The following is a 17,613-nucleotide window of genomic DNA, read 5'->3' on the forward strand; positions in this document are numbered from 1 at the left end:
TCGTATTGCCTCTCTTTCTCTTTCCCAGGGACGACTTGGTAGGAGGAGGAGGAGGAGCAGCGGACTCCATGTTGGGAGTCGGAGAGAGAGAGAGAGAGATAAAGAGAGAGACAGAGACAGAGACAGAGACAGAGAGAGAGAGAGAGAGGGAGAGATATCAGCCCGGAGTTTATTCAAGTCGCCCCTAATCTCTCACCCAAGCCATCTCCGATGCCTTGGCCACTCAGCCGTTCTGGGTCTAAATGAGCCTGGGAGGATAAAGAGAGCCTGAGCAAGTGGAGGGAAAAAAGCAAGAAAGAGAGAAAGAGAGAGAGAGACAGGGAGACAGAGAGAAAGAGAAAGAGAGGGCACCGAACTACTGAAGAAGTGTTCCAACTAACCTTTCCCCCAGTCACCCAACAATCTTTCCTCCGCCATACCTAATCGCCACCCAATCCCCACCACCTCCCATTTCCCTGGTGTCCCTTGGACAGTGTTTTTCTTCTTCTTCTTCTTCTTCTTCTTCTTCTTCTTCTTCTTCTTCTTCTTCAGAGAATATTCGGGCTCATTGTTCTACCGTCGCTCCCAACTTTGGCCATTAAGGTAAGCGCAAGTTTCCTTCTCACCTTCAAAGTAGTTTCCACTTTTGCCATTTCCAGCGATAGTGACCTTTCAATAACAAGGCTTCGTATCTCGTAAAAAACAATTGTATATATGTATATAATATATATACATATATAAATATAATATATATATTAATATTTAATATATATATATATATACATATATAAATATATACACTTTAATATTTAATATATGTATATATATATATATATATATATTTAATATTTAATATACATATACACTTCAAATGTGCATGTAGGTAACATGCACATAACCACACAGAGATAAATACAAAATCTCGTGTAATAACACATGCTTATCTCTTGTAATAACACACACACACACACACACACATTGTCAACAAGATTCAACCAACACCAACCCCTCTGGGGGAAGGGGGGCGGGGGGAATAGCTCCCAGGAACCGTACAGTCAGTGATCACGACTAGTTTCCCCTTTATCAAACAGACGGAAGGAAAACTACTAATAAGAGCCTTGAGACTCTTAATTAACTTTCGGGAAGGAAAACTTTTTTCCCTGAAATAAGAAGGTAAAAAAAATAGTTTCCTTCCAAGAGTTAATTAGATTTTTTATTTTTTTTTTTTTTTTTTTTTTTTGGACTACGGCGTAGAGAGGTTGCCAAAACAGGTCTGGTCAGGCAGAAGGGTTTTTTTTGAGTGAATAAGTACCTCTAGCACCAATGCTCACTCTCCTTTTCTAATATGTTAACTTTTAACATCATTATCAATCGTTCATTATATCAATTATAACCCGAAATAAAAAAAAACGTTACATCCATCAGAGATAGTGATTTCCCATCATTGATAAATCAGTACATTCCCGAAATATCCAGTAGTATGGAACCGTTACAAAAATGCATAAAGAAACATTTCACACGCAGACGTCATAACAAAAAAAAAAAAAAACCCAAGATGAAAAACCATCATTCACCAGCTACGGAATACTCGAAAAACCTTAACAACTCGAACTCTTTCCCATTCTATATCATTTTGAAGGGGAAGTCAATATCCATTACGTCGAACGAGGAGCCTGACATGAGCAAGAATGACGGCGCCCTTTGTGCCTGTCTACGAGGACGCCCGACGCCTGAGGAGAGGTTAATGCTAAGCTTATCATCCGTCAGTCAAAGTGACAGGAAGGCGTCGCGTCATTCTGTTCGCAGTGATGTCCGATCTCTGAGGGGAGAGCTTTGTAGGGACAAGGGAAGTGAGGAGAGCCTCGCAGGGACAAGGGAAGTGAAGAGAGCCTCGTAGGGACAAGGGAGGTGAGAAGGGCTTTGTAGGGACAAGGGAAGTGAAGAGAGCCTCGTACGGAGAAGGGAAGTGAGGTGAACCTTGTAGGGACAAGGGAAGTGAGGAGAGCCTAATAGGGATAAGGGAGGTACGGAGAGCTTTGTAGGGACAAGGGAAGTGAGGCGAACCCTGTAGGGACAAGGGAGGTGAGGAGAGCTTTGTAGGGACAAGGGAAGTGAGGAGAGCTTTGTAGGGACAAGGCAAGTGAGGAGAGCTTTGTAGGGACAAGGGAGGTGAGGAGAGCTTAGTAGGGACAAGGGAAGTGAGGCCTTTGTAGGGACAAGGGAAGTGAGGAGAGCTTTGAGGGACAAGGAGGTGAGGAGAGCTTAGTAGGGACAAGGGAAGTGAGGCGAGCTTTGAGGGACAAGGAGGTGAGGAGAGCTTTGTAGGGACAAGGGAAGTGAGGAGAGCTTTGTAGGGACAAGGGAAGTGAGGAGAGCTTTGTAGGGACAAGGGAGGTGAGGAGAGCTTTGTAGGGACAAGGGAAGTGAGGAGAGCTTTGTAGGGACAAGGAAAGTGAGGAGAGCTTTGTAGGGACAAGGCAAGTGAGGAGAGCTTTGTAGGGACAAGGTGAGGAGAGCTTTGTAGGGACAAGGAGGTGAAGAGAGCTTTGTAGGGACAAAGGAGGAGAGCTTTGAGGGACAAGGGAAGTGAGGAGAGCTTTGTAGGGACAAGGGAGGTGAGGAGAGCTTTGTAGGGACAAGGAAGTGAGGAGAGCTTTGTAGGGACAAGGGAGGTGAGGAGAGCTTAGTAGGGACAAGGGAAGTGAGGCGAGCTTTGTAGGGACAAGGGAGGTGAGGAGAGCCTTATAGGGATAAGGGAGGTACGGAGAGCTTTGTAGGGACAAGGGAGGTGAGGAGAGCCTTATAGGGATAAGGGAGGTACGGAGAGCTTTGTAGGGACAAGGGAAGTGAGGCGAACCCTGTAGGGACAAGGGAGGTGAGGAGAGCTTTGTAGGGACAAGGGAAGTGAGGAGAGCTTTGTAGGGACAAGGGAAGTGAGGAGAGCTTTGTAGGGACAAGGGAGGTGAGGAGAGCTTAGTAGGGACAAGGGAAGTGAGGCGAGCTTTGTAGGGACAAGGGAGGTGAGGAGAGCTTTATAGGGATAAGGGAGGTAAACAAAGTTTATTTTTACTATTTCCATATTCTGTTATTTTCCATGTTAATCCACTTTGCCTCCTTTCCAAAGGGAAAGAAATTAATCACTGTTCATTTTACAATCGTCCCTGACAGATATGATGTCATAAATCCAATTAAGGAGCTGAAATAAAACTAATACAATGAAAATACCGAACATAATCCACGTAACTTCCCGCCATCTTCATCTGCAATAACTTCACATTACGCAATTTCCTTTTCCATTAAAATCAAGGGAAAAAACGTTAAATAATCTAGGATTCCATCTCTCCAGATCTCAACAGTTTGACTAAGGCTGTCGTGACGCAAAAAAAAAAAAATCATTTAAATTACACAAGACCGACGGCTGGATTGCAACAACTCATCATTTGACAATTTGCAACCACCGGGAATATGATCAATTATGGACAAAATTGAAAGTCTGGGTCTGGGAAAGTGGGGCAATCATATATTTTTTTTTAATTTGTAATAATTATGAGGCTAAATTACTTTAGATCAGGAAAATTTAGCAAATTCGGAGGTGAGAAAATGTGGTAATGATTGAAGGTTGTGACCATGAATCATTATTTGCTAGCCATCTTAATCAAAATTCTATTTGAAGTGGTTATGGACTATCAAATATGCTATTCCCTCGAAGAGAGAGAGAGAGAGAGAGAGAGAGAGAGAGAGAGAGAGAGAGAGAGAGAGAGAGAGAGAGGAAACTGCTTTGTCCAGAATCATAAAAAAATAACTCGCTCTCTTCAATGAAATAATAATATAAACTGGCATTTATTCTCTTATCATCAACTGATGTTTCATCAATGAAAGATAAACACAAAAATTACAACTCGAAAGAACATATGGAAAAACCTATAATATAGATTTTTTTTAATAAGTAGTTTACTGTCTTGACATAATCTTGGGGAATAGGACCCACTCTTTTTTTTTAATAAGTGTTTACTGTCTAGACATAATTTTAGTCCTTTCATGGGGAATAGGACCCACTTTTTTTGATAAGTGTTTAATGTCTAGACAAAATTTTAGGCCTCCCATGGGGAATAGGACCCACTCTTTTTTATAAGTGTTTGCTGTCTAGACATAATCTTAGTACTTTCATGGGGAATAGGAACCACTCTTTTTTTTTTAATGTTTACTGTCTAGACATAATCTTAGTCCTTCCATGGGGAATAGGACCCACTCTTTTTTTTTAATAAGTGTTTACTGTCTAGACATAATCTTAGTCCTTCCATGGGGAATAGGACCCACTCTTTTTTTTTAAATACCCACTCTTTTTTTTAAATAAGTGTTTACTGTCTAGACATAATCTTAGTCCTTCCATGGGGAATAGGACCCACTCTTTTTTTTAATAAGTGTTTACTGTCTAGACATAATCTTAGTCCTTCCATGGGGAATAGGACCCACTCTTTTTTTTAATAAGTGTTTACTGTCTAGACATAATCTTAGTCCTTCCATGGGGAATAGGACCCACTCTTTTTTTTAATAAGTTTACTGTCTGGACATAATCTTAGTCCTTCCATGGGGAATAGGACCCACTCTTTTTTTAATAAGTGTTTACTGTCTAGACATAATCTTAGTCCTTCCATGGGGAATAGGACCCACTCTTTTTTTAATAAGTGTTTACTGTCTAGACATAATCTTGGTCCTTCCATGGGGAATAGGACCCACTCTTTTTTTAATAAGTGTTTACTGTCTAGACATAATCTTAGTCCTTCCATGGGGAATAGGACCCACTCTTTTTTTACCCACTAAATAAGTGTTTACTGTCTAGACATAATCTTAGTCCTTCCATGGGGAATAGGACCCACTCTTTTTTTTAATAAGTGTTTACTGTCTAGACATAATCTTAGTCCTTCCATGGGGAATAGGACCCACTCTTTTTTAATAAGTTTACTGTCTAGACATAATCTTGGTCCTTCCATGGGGAATAGGACCCACTCTTTTTTTAATAAGTGTTTACTGTCTAGACATAATCTTAGTCCTTCCATGGGGAATAGGACCCACTCTTTTTTTTTAAATACCCACTTTTTTTAAATAAGTGTTTACTGTCTAGACATAATCTTAGTCCTTCCATGGGGAATAGGACCCACTCTTTTTTTAAATACCCACTACTGTTTTTACATAATCTTTAGTCCTTCCATGGGGAATAGGACCCAATCTTTTTTTAACAGTGTTTACTGTCTAGACATAATCTTAGTCCTTCCATGGGAATAGGACCCACTCTTTTTTTTAACAGTGTTTACTGTCTAGACATAATCTTAGTCCTTCCATGGGGAACAGAACTCACTCTTCTCTTCTTCCCACTCTTTTTATCTGCCAATTCTTTTTACCTTCCCTCTTTCCTCCCTTTCGCTTGCAGAACTGGACGGACGAGACAGAACCATTAGGGTGCCTGTCCCGTCTGCGTTTTCCCCCAAAATGACAACAAACAGGGAAAAAAAAAACTATTTGTTCCACTCAAACAGAATGTGGGAGGGGAAACTGGTGGGAAAAATCAAATATAAAAGATGGGTGAGAATATCAAGGAATGACGTAAACGGGGGAAAGAATAATGGGAGGATGGTGGAAATGGAAAAATTGGAGGGGAAGGAAAAGGAGTTAGAAGAAGGGGGATAAAAATGGGAGAAGGAGAAAAATGCGTCATCTGCATCGACGGTGAAAACAATGGAGTGTTTTAAGAGAAAAATATTGTCGGATGAATGAAGAGATATTCGGAAGGTGGGGATGAAATAAATCGCTAAACAGGGTAAAAGAAAGGCAATAAAACAACTCATCAGGAACTTACGAAACGGAGAAATGGAGAGTAAAGTGAACTTTGTTTTTCAAAAAAAAAAAACTCGAATTTTTTAAGCCTGAAAAATATAAAAAAAATAATAATCTAAAAATACAGAAAACAATAAAATGTAGACGTGAACATTCTTTATATTTCAAAAGAAAAAAAAATCTCGAAATTTACTAAGTCTGAAAAATGGTAAAAAAAAAAAATTAATTTAAAGATACCGAAAACAATGAAATACAGAAGAAGGGAGAGAAGAAATTAAAACCGGATCTCAAAGCATCACTGTGCGAATTACGAATCTGCTTCCCCGGCCCCGTCCTCTTTCAATCTCCGCAGAGAAATGTCATGAACTCCCAATCAGGTCTGGGAAGGCAACGAATCAGGTCCCCATTAAGCCCATGGGAGAAACCTTCAGGAAGAATGATGATGGAATGGAATGGAATACAGAGTTTAGGCCAAAGGCCAAGCACTGGGAGCTATGAGGTCATTCAGCGCTGGAATGGAAATTGAGAGTAGGTAGGTTTGAAAGGTGTAACAGGAGGAAAACCTCGCAGTTGCACTATAAAATCGTTAGGAGAGGGTGGATAGCAAGATGGAAGAAATATAATATGAATGGAGGTACAGTAAAAGGAATGAAAGGGGTTGTAGCTAGGGGACGAAGGGACGCTGCAAAGAACCTTTAGTAATGCCTACAGTGCATCGCGTGAGGTGCACTGACGGCACTAACCCGCTACGGGTGTAAGAATGACGATGACATCTCCCTTAAATTCTGATGTCGAAAGCCATCAGCCACCAAAAAAAAAAAAAAAAAAAAACCAACGGGAAAAGTTCATTTTGCGAGGGGTCGCGGGATTTGATTGCAGTTATGGAGACGAAAAACCTGGAAAACTGAAATTGGAAAATTTAAGCATTAAACTTAATCATTCTCTCTGTCACTCTCTCCTTAGCATAGGAGGAACAACGAGATGTCTGAGTGATGGAGGGAAAACCGATTGATTCTATTTCCACTCCACCTTCAGAAGATCTACCATTGACTACCCCACCAATATCCCATTCTCACTCGGTTTTTGAAAGGACACACTACATCCCTCCCCATCCCACTAAAACCCTTACATAAATATATACATTATATATATATATATATATATATATATATATATATATATATATATATATATATATATATATTTATATATACTATATGTATGTATTATGTGTGTATATATATATATATATATGTGTACAGTATACACACACACACACACACACAAATAACCCTTTCTGAGTTAGCAAAAGGAAAACAAACAATATTAGGAAAAAATTACAATTTTTCTTTCCCCAGCTTTCACGTATATTACTACTTTCCCCTTTTTGATTCCTGTGATGTTCCCTCGCGCCGAAGAAAAGAAAAGTTACCGCGAACTTTTCCCCGGCGTTTCTAATCAGTCCAGTTCAGAAATGATTCCAAAAAAAATGGAAACCTTTTGCATGACGGGAATGAACGCTGACGAGCGGAAAATCAAAGTTTAGATTAGGAGAGAATTATTTTTTTTTTTAAGATCTTACAAATTCTCTCTCTCTCTCTCTCTCTCTCTCTCTCTCTCTCTCTCTCTCTCTCTCTCTCTCTCTCATTTTTTTCTATCTCGCTTACGATCTATTTATCTATTTATCAGTCACTTTTTTTTATTGTTTTTGATTCTTTCTTTTGTATTATCGATTTTTTGGTCTAATTTAAAAAAAATTAATACAGTATACGTTAAATTACTTTTCAAAGAAAATGGGAACAGGTCGGTATAGTTCTCGGCTAGCACTCTGCTGGGCCCGCGTTCGAGTCTCCGGCCGGCCAATGAAGAATTAGAGCAATTTATTTCTGGTGATAGAAATTCATTTCTCGCTATAGTGTGGTTCGGATTCCACAATAAGCTGTAGGTCCCGTTGCTAGGTAACCAATTGGTTCTTAGCCACGTAAAATAAGTCTTATCCTTCGGGCCAGCCCTGGAATAGCTGTTAATCAGCTCAGTGGTCTGGTTAAACTAAGGTATACTTTTTTTGCGCAAAACAAACATATCATATTGCACGTAATATATCTATTTATTTATCTATATTACCACCAGCATACATCGACAAGAATCTATTCCTGAACCAGACATGTACATAATTCACTAAACAATATTCCATTTATAAAAAACAAGTGTAAAACCTGGGTAAACATCATTACCTCCCAAACCAACCTACTGACAGTTTTCATCTATATTCATTACCTTTACAATTTTGTCTTCGGCCACACACATACTGATTCACAGCTCTGTTGTGCCTACGCTTCGCTCAAGAGGAGAGAAAGGTTTCCTGTTACCAATTAGGGCTTCCTATTTCTTTTTTTTATGGTGCGTGGGCGAAATGGACTGAGGAAGGAACAAAGGGACGTCCCTAAAGGTACCCATACCTACCTACCTCCCTAACCTATCCCATCGTACCTGGTTTTTTGTGTAAGTCTTCCTACAGGTCTTGTATCAATTCATGTAGCAAGCTGTGAGTTGAAGGTAGCGTGAAGCTGCTTTCTACCCTTCTGAATGAGGTCCTTGAATAAATTAAAATAACCTATCCCCTAAAGAGAGGGATGGATTGGAATATAGAATTTAGGCCACAGGCCAAGCGCTGGGACCAATGAGGTCATTCAGCGCTGGAACGGAAATTGACAGTAAGAAGGTTTGAAAGGCGTAACAGGAGGAAAACCTCAAAGCAGTTGCACTATGAAACATTTGTTAGAGAGGGTGAAAATTTGATGGAAGAAAGATATGAACGGAGGTACAGTAAAAGGAATGAAGGAGCTTGCAGCTAGGGGCCGAGGGGACGCTGCAAAGAACCTTAAGTAATGCCTACAGTGCATCACGTGAGGTGCACTGACGGCACTAAACCCCCTACGGGACCTTTCACTTACTGGTTTCCTCTGCTTTTAAGTTCATAGCTTTGAAATTATCCATATTTTTTTTAGTCCACCGTTTACGTTTTCTTCTCCGGGCCGTGTATAGAAAATGGGATTAGACTGCCTGACCCACTGGCCTTGCTCACACATACGTTAAGAAATTCCTAGTACCCCAGAGAGTGAAAGCTTGATTTACACAGGCTGGTTCCATTGAGTGGGTCCTGGTTTTCTTTCAAACATTTACCCACATCCGAAGGTTTGATGTACACAGAAGCATTGAACTGGTAATCTTCATTTTTAACCCAACGCACCAAGCATACAAGTAAAATATGCGCCAAAGTTTCTTCTGTACAGCGTACAATCATTTTACTTTTTTTTTTGCTTTATTATTATACTGTTCGCAACCTCGGTTTACAAATTAATAATAATAATAATAATAATAATAATAATAATAATAATAATAATAATAATAATAATAATAATAATACCACCTATAATCGCTTTTATCATTTTATTTTATTTTGCTTTATTATTACACTGTTCGCAACCATGTTTAATAATAATAATAATAATAATAATAATAATAATAATAATAATAAAAATAATAATAATAATAATACCACCTATTATCGCTTTTATCATCATTTCATTTTATTTTTTTTATTATCATACTGTTCGCAACCCTGTTTGACAAATTAATAATAATAATAATAATAATAATAATAATAATAATAATAATAATAATAATAATAATAAAATGACTTTCCATAAAGAAGGCGTACAGTTACACAAGCACCTTAGCAAGCAGTAGGAAGTGCTTGATCGTTCAAAGCACACGTCTACCGATATGTCGGGGGCTTGCTGTGGAAAATGCAGGTTCCGCCTTCTGAAATGCTTCCATTGAGAAATACTAGCTAACTTTAATTGGCAATTTCCGCAAACAATACAAGTTCCCAGCGAAACCTTGCTCTGGAGAGAGAGAGAGAGAGAGAGAGAGAGAGAGAGAGAGAGAGAGAGAGAGAGAGAGAGAGAGAGAGAGGCCCAGGCCCTTGGGAAACCCTTGGTTGAGCTCTCACTGTTCGATTGATTTCCCTGTTGTGTGAAGTATCTGTGTGGAGAGAGAGAGAGAGAGAGAGAGAGAGAGAGAGAGAGAGAGAGAGAGAGAGAGAGAGAGAGAGAGAGAGAGATTTATGAAATATTGCAGGTATCCCATCTGGAGAAATTGCGTTAACGTTACACTTATCAGTATTATATGAAAGTCAGTAAATATACGCAATCCAGCGTCAACATACTAGAGAGAGAGAGAGAGAGAGAGAGAGAGAGAGAGAGAGAGAGAGAGAGAGAGAGAGAGAGAGAGAGAGAGAAAGCTGGCTTTAAGAGACATTGTAAATACCCCCATCTGGAGAAATTATGTCAAAATCATACTTATCCGCATTCATCATCAAGTCAGTACGTATACGCAGTCCAGTGTCATCAATACACTATTGTTTCATTAAACGACTAAATAAACATTAAAGGGAATGTCAATCGCTAACGTTGCACAACGGAAAGCTAATGAAAACATTAAAGTAAATGATGTCGGTACAAAGACGAGGAAACACACTTCCGTCTCAACTTGATAAATGGTGCTTCTGCTTTAAAACAAGTCTCTGCAGAGTATATCACGTCAACGTGATTTCTGTACAAGAACAGTGCAACAACTGTCTGTCTGTCCACTTATTTATGAATGAAACCTAATATGACAGGAGATGAGAGTACCCACTTGTTAAGGACTGGCAATGAGTAACATTTAATAGGTAAAATCATTAAAGTGTACTGCAATGCATAACAAGTAATCTTGGTCATATGAGATGATATAACTAGTATTAGAAATCAATATCATTCTAAACTGAACATGATGTTGGAATAGAAAGAGAAGATTGAATTTAGGTCAAAGGCCAAGCGCTGGGACATATGAGGTCATTCAGCGCTGAAAGGGAAATTGGGAGTTGAAAGGTTTGAAAACCTCAAAGCAGTTACACTATGAAACAACTGTTAGGAGAGGGTGGATAGCAAGATGGAAAAAAACAGAATATGAACGGAGGTACAGTAAAAGGAACGAAAGGGGTTGCAGCTAGGGGCCGAAGGGACGCTGCAAGGAACCTTAAGTAATGCCTAACATCGCCCTTCAAACTGGATTACATTAATAAAAACGGGAGATTTGATTTTCCAGGTAAATAGGTTTTGTAATCTTTGAAAAAAAGTTTTTCAAAGACTATTTACGCAAACGTTTTTATAAGATTATACTGAAACATTTATTTTGCTATTTTCGGTGATTGCTTTTTTTTATTTCTCTCCATTTTATTTTGTTTCTTATAAGGTTGTCCACTGAAAAATGCGAATCTGGCGTCTTTTTACTCTCCAGGTGAATGGGTTTTGTCATTTTTCTGAAACGGCTGAAATTTAGCAGGAACGTTTTTCAAAGACATTTATGTATGCAAACATTTTTATATGATTGCATTTTTTTAGCAGTAATTTTGCTCTGTTCGGTGGCTTCTCAGTTTTCTGTAAAAGAAAACTATTGTTCCGGCTTTGTGTGTTCGTCCACGCTTTATTCTGTCCGCCCTCAGATCTTAAAAACTACTGAGGCTAGAGGGCTGCAAATTGGTGTGTTGATCATCCACCCTCCAATCATCAAACGTACCAAACAGCAGCCCTCTAGCCTCAGTAGTTTTGATTCTATTTAAGGTTAAGGTTAGCCATGATCGCGCGTCTGGCAACGCTATAGGTGCCAACAACGCAGGCCACCACCAGGCCCGTGGGTGAAAGTTTCATGGGCCGCGGCTGAGAGTGTCATGGGCCGTAGCTGAGATTTTCATAGAGCATTATACGCTGTAAAGAAAACTCGATTGCGCCGAAGAAACTTCGGCGCATGTTTAATCATAAATCAAATCAACACTTTCTTTGAAATCATATTATTTGTCACATTGATCACTGTCATTTCCAATCTAATTTTTTCAGATGTGAAAAAACTCTTTCGCATTTTTCATTTAGCGGGTTAACCTTTTTTAACAAAGGAAAAAAACTGCGCCATAATACGGTGCTTGAAAAGCGTCAGGCACCACTTTTTTTTTTTTGTCTTCCAACTTCCTCACCAATTCATTATTCGCGATGTTTGTCACAATTTTACCAAAATTCTTCCCACTGCTTTTCACTCAGCAATTCTCTGGCGCTCGCTCTTCATATATATTACTTCATATTCTTGTTTTGCGAATAATTCCTTCGCCGGGGTAACGGAACAAAATTAAACTAAACTAAACAAATAGGAAAAAAAACTAGTGTTTGTCACAATTTTACCCAATTTCTTCCCACTGTTTTTCGCTCAGAAATTCTCTGACGCTCGCTTTTCTTATATATTCTTCATATTCTTGTTTTGCGAATAATTCTTTCGCCGGGAAGCGGAACAAAGCGAAACGAAAACTAAACTAAACAAAAAGGAAAAAACTAGTGTTTGTCACAATTTCACTAAAATTTTCCCACTACTTTTCGTTCAGAAATTCTCTGACGCTCGCTCTTCATATATATTACTTCATATTCTTGTTTTGCGAATAATTCCTTCGCCGGGGAAACGGAACAAAATTAAATGAAACTAAACTAAACAAAAAGGACAAAAAAAACCACAGGATTTACCACATATTAATTATATTTTTCCCATTACAATTCGTTCAGAAATTCTCTAACGATCTTTTTTCATATTCAATAATTCATATTCCCGTTATGTGAATATTCCTGCTTCCCCGGGGAAACGGAAAGGAACTATATTAAACTAAATAAACTAAAGAAAAAAAAAAAACTTAGTTTTTATTCCAACGTTATTAACATTCTTCCTCTTACAGTTCGTTCGGAAATCCTCTAACTCTCTCTCTCTCTCTCTCTCTCTCTCTCTCTCTTATCATACAGATTATTTCATATTCCTGTTATGCGAATAATTCCTTCCCCTGAGAGGCGAAGCAAAACAAAATTACACTAAGCGAAAAGGAGAAATCACGAAGTATTCGAAAACAAAATGTGAAAACGTTCGCGTTGTTTGTCATAATGTTAATAACATTTTTCCCATTACATTTCGTTCAGAAACTCTCCAACGCTCTCCTTTCATATATATTACTTCGTATTCCTGTTGTGCGAATAATCTCTTCCCCAGAGACGAAACAGAACGAAACTAAGCTAAATACAAAAAAAAAATAATAAACTTAGGATTTGCCCCAATGTTATTTAAATTTTTCCGTTAGATTTCGTTCAGAAACTCTCTAACGCCCTCCTTTCACACACACATACACATTATATTTTACACACACACACACACACACACACACATATATATATATATATATATATATATATATATATATATATATATATATATATATATAAAACCCTTCCCCAGAGATACGAAACAGAACAAAACTAAGCTAAACTTAAAAAAAAAAAAACCTAGGATTTCCCCAATGTTATTTACATTTTTCCCATTACATTTCGTTCCAGAAACTCTCTAACGCTCTTATATATATATATATATATATATATATATATATATATATATATATATATATATATATATATATATATATATATATATATAAACCCTTCCCCAGAGAGACGAAGCAGAACGAAACTAAGCTGAACTTAAAGAGGAAAAAAACACGAAGTATTTGAAAACAAAATGTGAAAACGCCCGGCTGAGCGAAGCGAAATGGAAATCGGGAGCAGAAGGGAAGCAAAATCTAGCAGAAATTGCTTTTCGTTTCAGCTGGCAAACAAGAAAAAATTCTCTGGGGAGGAGGAGGAGGAGGAGGAGGAGGAGGAGGAGGAGGAGGAGGAGGAGGAGGAGGAGGAGGAGGAGGAGGAGGAGGAGGAGGAGAGGGAAGTATTGCGCGCGATAACTCACAATACCGTAGAAAAATAAATGGGGAAAAAATGCCGAGGGTGGAAAAAAAAAAAAGACAATGCCAGAGTGGTCACGGGGAAAGATAAATACAGTGGGAAGGAAAAAAGGAAAGATAAAAGCTTTCAGGCGAAACGAAAAAGGAAAGAGAGAGAGAGAGAGAGACAGGCAAAAGGAATAGAAGAAAAAGGGGTAACAGAGGCAGACTGTGTCGCAGATAATGGTGGCGAAATATTCAAACATAATATATATATATATATATATATATATATATATATATATATATATATATATATATATATATATATATATATATATATATATATATATATATATATATATATATATATATATATAAATATAATAAGCCCTTTTACTATATATTCATAGCCAGCGGCTTTCGTTACAAATAAGAAAGGTTTTATCCCAATAAACGTCCTTTAAAATTCTAAACAATTGCAAAAGACAAATAAAAATCCATACACCTAAAATTTTTGAAAAACAGAAAAACGTTTCATTTGAAGACCCCTGCCCGCCCCTACAAAAAAAAAAAAAGCTACAGCATCTTCATCTTCAAGGAAATATTTCGAGGGATTGAAATCCCTCCCCGGAGGTGCACGAAGTCACGGGAGGGCGACTCAGATCGACCTCTGCATATCATTATCCGGAAAATCAATAGTGACTTCAATTCGGCTTTGATCGGGCGAAGCTGCCGAATGGTCGAGGTTCGAGATGCGTGAAATCCCGTGTGCCTGGATGGGTTAAATCCCATGTGCCTGGGTGGGTTCAATCGTATGTTCCTAGGTCGGTTAAATCCCATGTGGCTGAGTCGGTTAAATTCCATATTCCTGAGTCGGTTAAATCCAATAATCCTGGGTGGGTTAAATCCAATGTGCCTGGATGGGTTAAATCCCATGTACTTGGGTGGCTTAAATCCCATGTGCCTGGATGGGTTAAATCCCATGTGCCTGGATGGGTTAAATCCTATGTGCCTGGATGGGTTAAATCCCATGTACCTGGGTGGGTTAAATCCCATGTGCCTGGGTGGGTTAAATCCCATAATCCTGGGTGGGTTAAATCCAATGTGCCTGGATGGGTTAAATCCCATGTGCCTGGATGGGTTAAATCCCATGTGCCTGGATGGGTTAAATCCCATGTGCCTGGATGGGTTAAATCCCATGTGCCTGGGTGGGTTAAATCCCATATGCCTGGATGGGTTAAATCCCATATGCCTGGGTGGGTTAAATCCAATGTGCCTGGGTGGATTAAATCCCATGTGCCTGGGTGGGTTAACTCCCATGTGCCTGGGTGGGTTAAATCCCATATTCTTGTGTGGGTTAAATCCAATGTGCCTTGGTGGATTAAATCCCATATTCCCGGGTGGGTTAAATCCAGTGTGCCTGGATGTGTTAAATCCCATGTGCCTGATTCAGTTAAATCCTCCGTTCAAAGGTCGATCACAATACTGAAATGGGACAAAATTCATCTCAGGTCATCGTTTATCTGAGATAGTTCACAACTTGACCGAGCTCTGGTCTTTTAATGACGATGTCGTGCTCCCGTATTCCTGAAAGAACGCTGCGTCGAGATATACTTTTATTTAGGAATATATATAGGATAAAAAAAAAAGAGGCTTGCCTTAGATAAATAGAAGAGTTTAATCCATTTAATATGATAAAAACTGAGTTTGTTGTTTGCATTTCCTAAAATCTTCTTTCCATCTCATAATTAAACATTTATATTTGTCTCAATTTGGAGTATTGGCCTCATAGAGAGAGAGAGAGAGAGAGAGAGAGAGAGAGAGAGAGAGAGAGAGAGAGAGAGAGAGAGAGAGAGTTGCTTCCATCATTCCAGGTTACCCCTTCCAGCCTAAAGAACCCTAGGATATGAGGCGCCAAAGAAATCCTATGAAGGATGCCAGAGGCGGAAGCAGAGAGATTCCTGCAATATTATTACAGTCGATTGAACGCATCACCCGCTCGTAAGCTCAGGCGTGAGAACTGGGACGTTTCCAATACGACCTCGTGTCCCCGATTATCGATGGCGCAGCAAATAGGTTAGATTCGAAAGCCAATGCACATATATATATATATATATATATATATATATATATATATATATATATATATATATATATATATATATATATATATATATATATATATATACACTATATATATAATATACATATATATATATGTATTTATATGTATACATATAAAAACATAAAAATGTATATAAATATTTATTATATTTATATATATAATATATATGTAAATATATGTATATAACATACCCATATACATATAAATATATTTATATAAATGTTTACATATATGTAATATACATATATACATTTAAATTTATATATCTGTATATGTATATTAAAATTATAGAACAAGAGCAAGGTTATGGTAAAAAATAATCAAGACGATAGAACTCAGAATGTTAATATTGATGATGTTTTCATATAGGTGTTTAAGAAATGTATGAAGAGAATTGTTGAGCCCACTCGCCTTTATGGAAAGGAAGTGTGATGTTAATGGCGATTGACAGAGATAAGGCTGAACCTGCTGATATGAATTATTTGCGTAGTATTTGTGAAACGAGAAGAAACAAGATGATGAGAAATGTTGAGATTCACAGTAGTGTTAAAAACACTGATGTAGGTGAAGAGATGTCCCACAGTGTTTTAAGATGGTCTGGTCATGGGGAAAGAATGGGGAAAAAGAAATATATCTGGGAGTTCTGGATAAAAGAAGAAAACGGTACAAGTTGGTGCAGTTAATCAGATATTGTAATTCGTGGGAATGAGTTAAAATGTCGGTCCTAAAATGTTTATCGCTGACCAACTCATATTAAGGATTTGATCTGGCGTTATGGTGTCCCATCATTCGCTGATAATGGAAGGAGAGTACATTTATGGATCCACAGAACGTGGATGTTAGCAGGACCCACGAAAAATTATGAATTATTTCTTTTAGTTTTACTTTCCAAATCGTTCTTATAGTACCTGTCTCAGCCAGTGTGTTCAATTCGTGTATGTTAAAAAGAATTTTATCAAAATTCGTGTATTGGATTCTAAGCACGTATAATGTCTTCTAGTGAAAGAAATGCAGTTTTTTACTTAGAAGAAGATTTAAAAGGCAGGTGTACTTCCAAACATCTAACTCTAATTCCTGTAAAAGGAAAAGATATGCAATATAAAGATGGGGTAATAAGCGCGTCCATAAAACTTAAGAAAGAACTCAATAAGAAGGAAAAGACAAAAAAAAAAAAAAGTTCGATAATCCACAATGACAAAGCGCAGAGACATTAGATCGAAGACAAAATCCACCTTTCCTTTCCTCAGATAACTTAATCCCCTACAAATCCAGCCACGGTCCCATTTCGCTCACCTCTCCCCCCTCCACCTTTTCCTCCTCTGCTTCTCACACTCCTCCATCTTTCCTCTATCCTTGTTCGTTGTTCTCCGATTTCCTTGTCTTCCTCCACCTCCTCATCCTTTCTCTAACGCCTCATATCCTGTTTTTTTTTTTTTTTTTTTTTTTTTTTAGTAGGATCTGACGACTGCAAAGGAAAAACACCTTCAGTCCTAAATCATATTTACTTTTTTATTCTATCAATTATCCATCTATCTTCTTGTCCTAGATTTCAAGTGGGGACAGCATAATCCATTTTCCTCCTTCCGTGTTTAGCATTATCCCTGCAACATTTAAAATAAGAACACCGGGCCATGGTTAAAGTTTCATGGGCCGCGGCTCATACAGTATTATACCGAGACCACCGAAAGATGGATCTATTTTCGGTGGCCTTGATTACACGCTGTAGCGGCTGTACAGAAAACTCGATTGCGCCGAAGAAACTTCGGCGCATTTTTGACTTGTTTATTAGTTCCACCACTCTCTACCTTTTTGATATCTTGGGGGAAATATGTTATTT

General features: G+C 38.2%; 2 protein-coding genes across 3 annotated transcripts in view; one reads left to right on the forward strand and one right to left on the reverse strand.

Moving 5' to 3' along the window:
- The window catches only part of LOC136850851 (uncharacterized protein DKFZp434B061-like), a 168,360-nt gene that overhangs the window by 68,042 nt on the left and 82,705 nt on the right, over positions 1-17,613 (forward strand). Inside the window, exon 2 of one of the 2 annotated variants that reach the window (XM_067124880.1) lies at positions 29-582. The exons of the other annotated variant lie outside the window; for it this stretch is intronic. The gene's annotated coding sequence lies outside the window, so the exon portion shown is untranslated. The remainder of the gene's footprint in view (positions 1-28; positions 583-17,613) is intronic. 2 annotated transcript variants of the gene reach the window in all.
- Positions 2,160-15,091, reverse strand: LOC136850496 (treslin-like). Its single transcript, XM_067124067.1, has 2 exons — positions 14,424-15,091; positions 2,160-3,009 (listed from the first exon to the last, which is right to left on the reverse strand). The coding sequence occupies exons 1-2, from the start codon at positions 15,089-15,091 to the stop codon at positions 2,160-2,162; spliced, it is 1,518 nt and encodes a 505-aa protein (XP_066980168.1).

This window comes from Macrobrachium rosenbergii, chromosome 22 (assembly GCF_040412425.1).
Source record: "Macrobrachium rosenbergii isolate ZJJX-2024 chromosome 22, ASM4041242v1, whole genome shotgun sequence".
Classification (NCBI taxonomy): Eukaryota; Metazoa; Arthropoda; class Malacostraca; order Decapoda; family Palaemonidae; genus Macrobrachium; species Macrobrachium rosenbergii.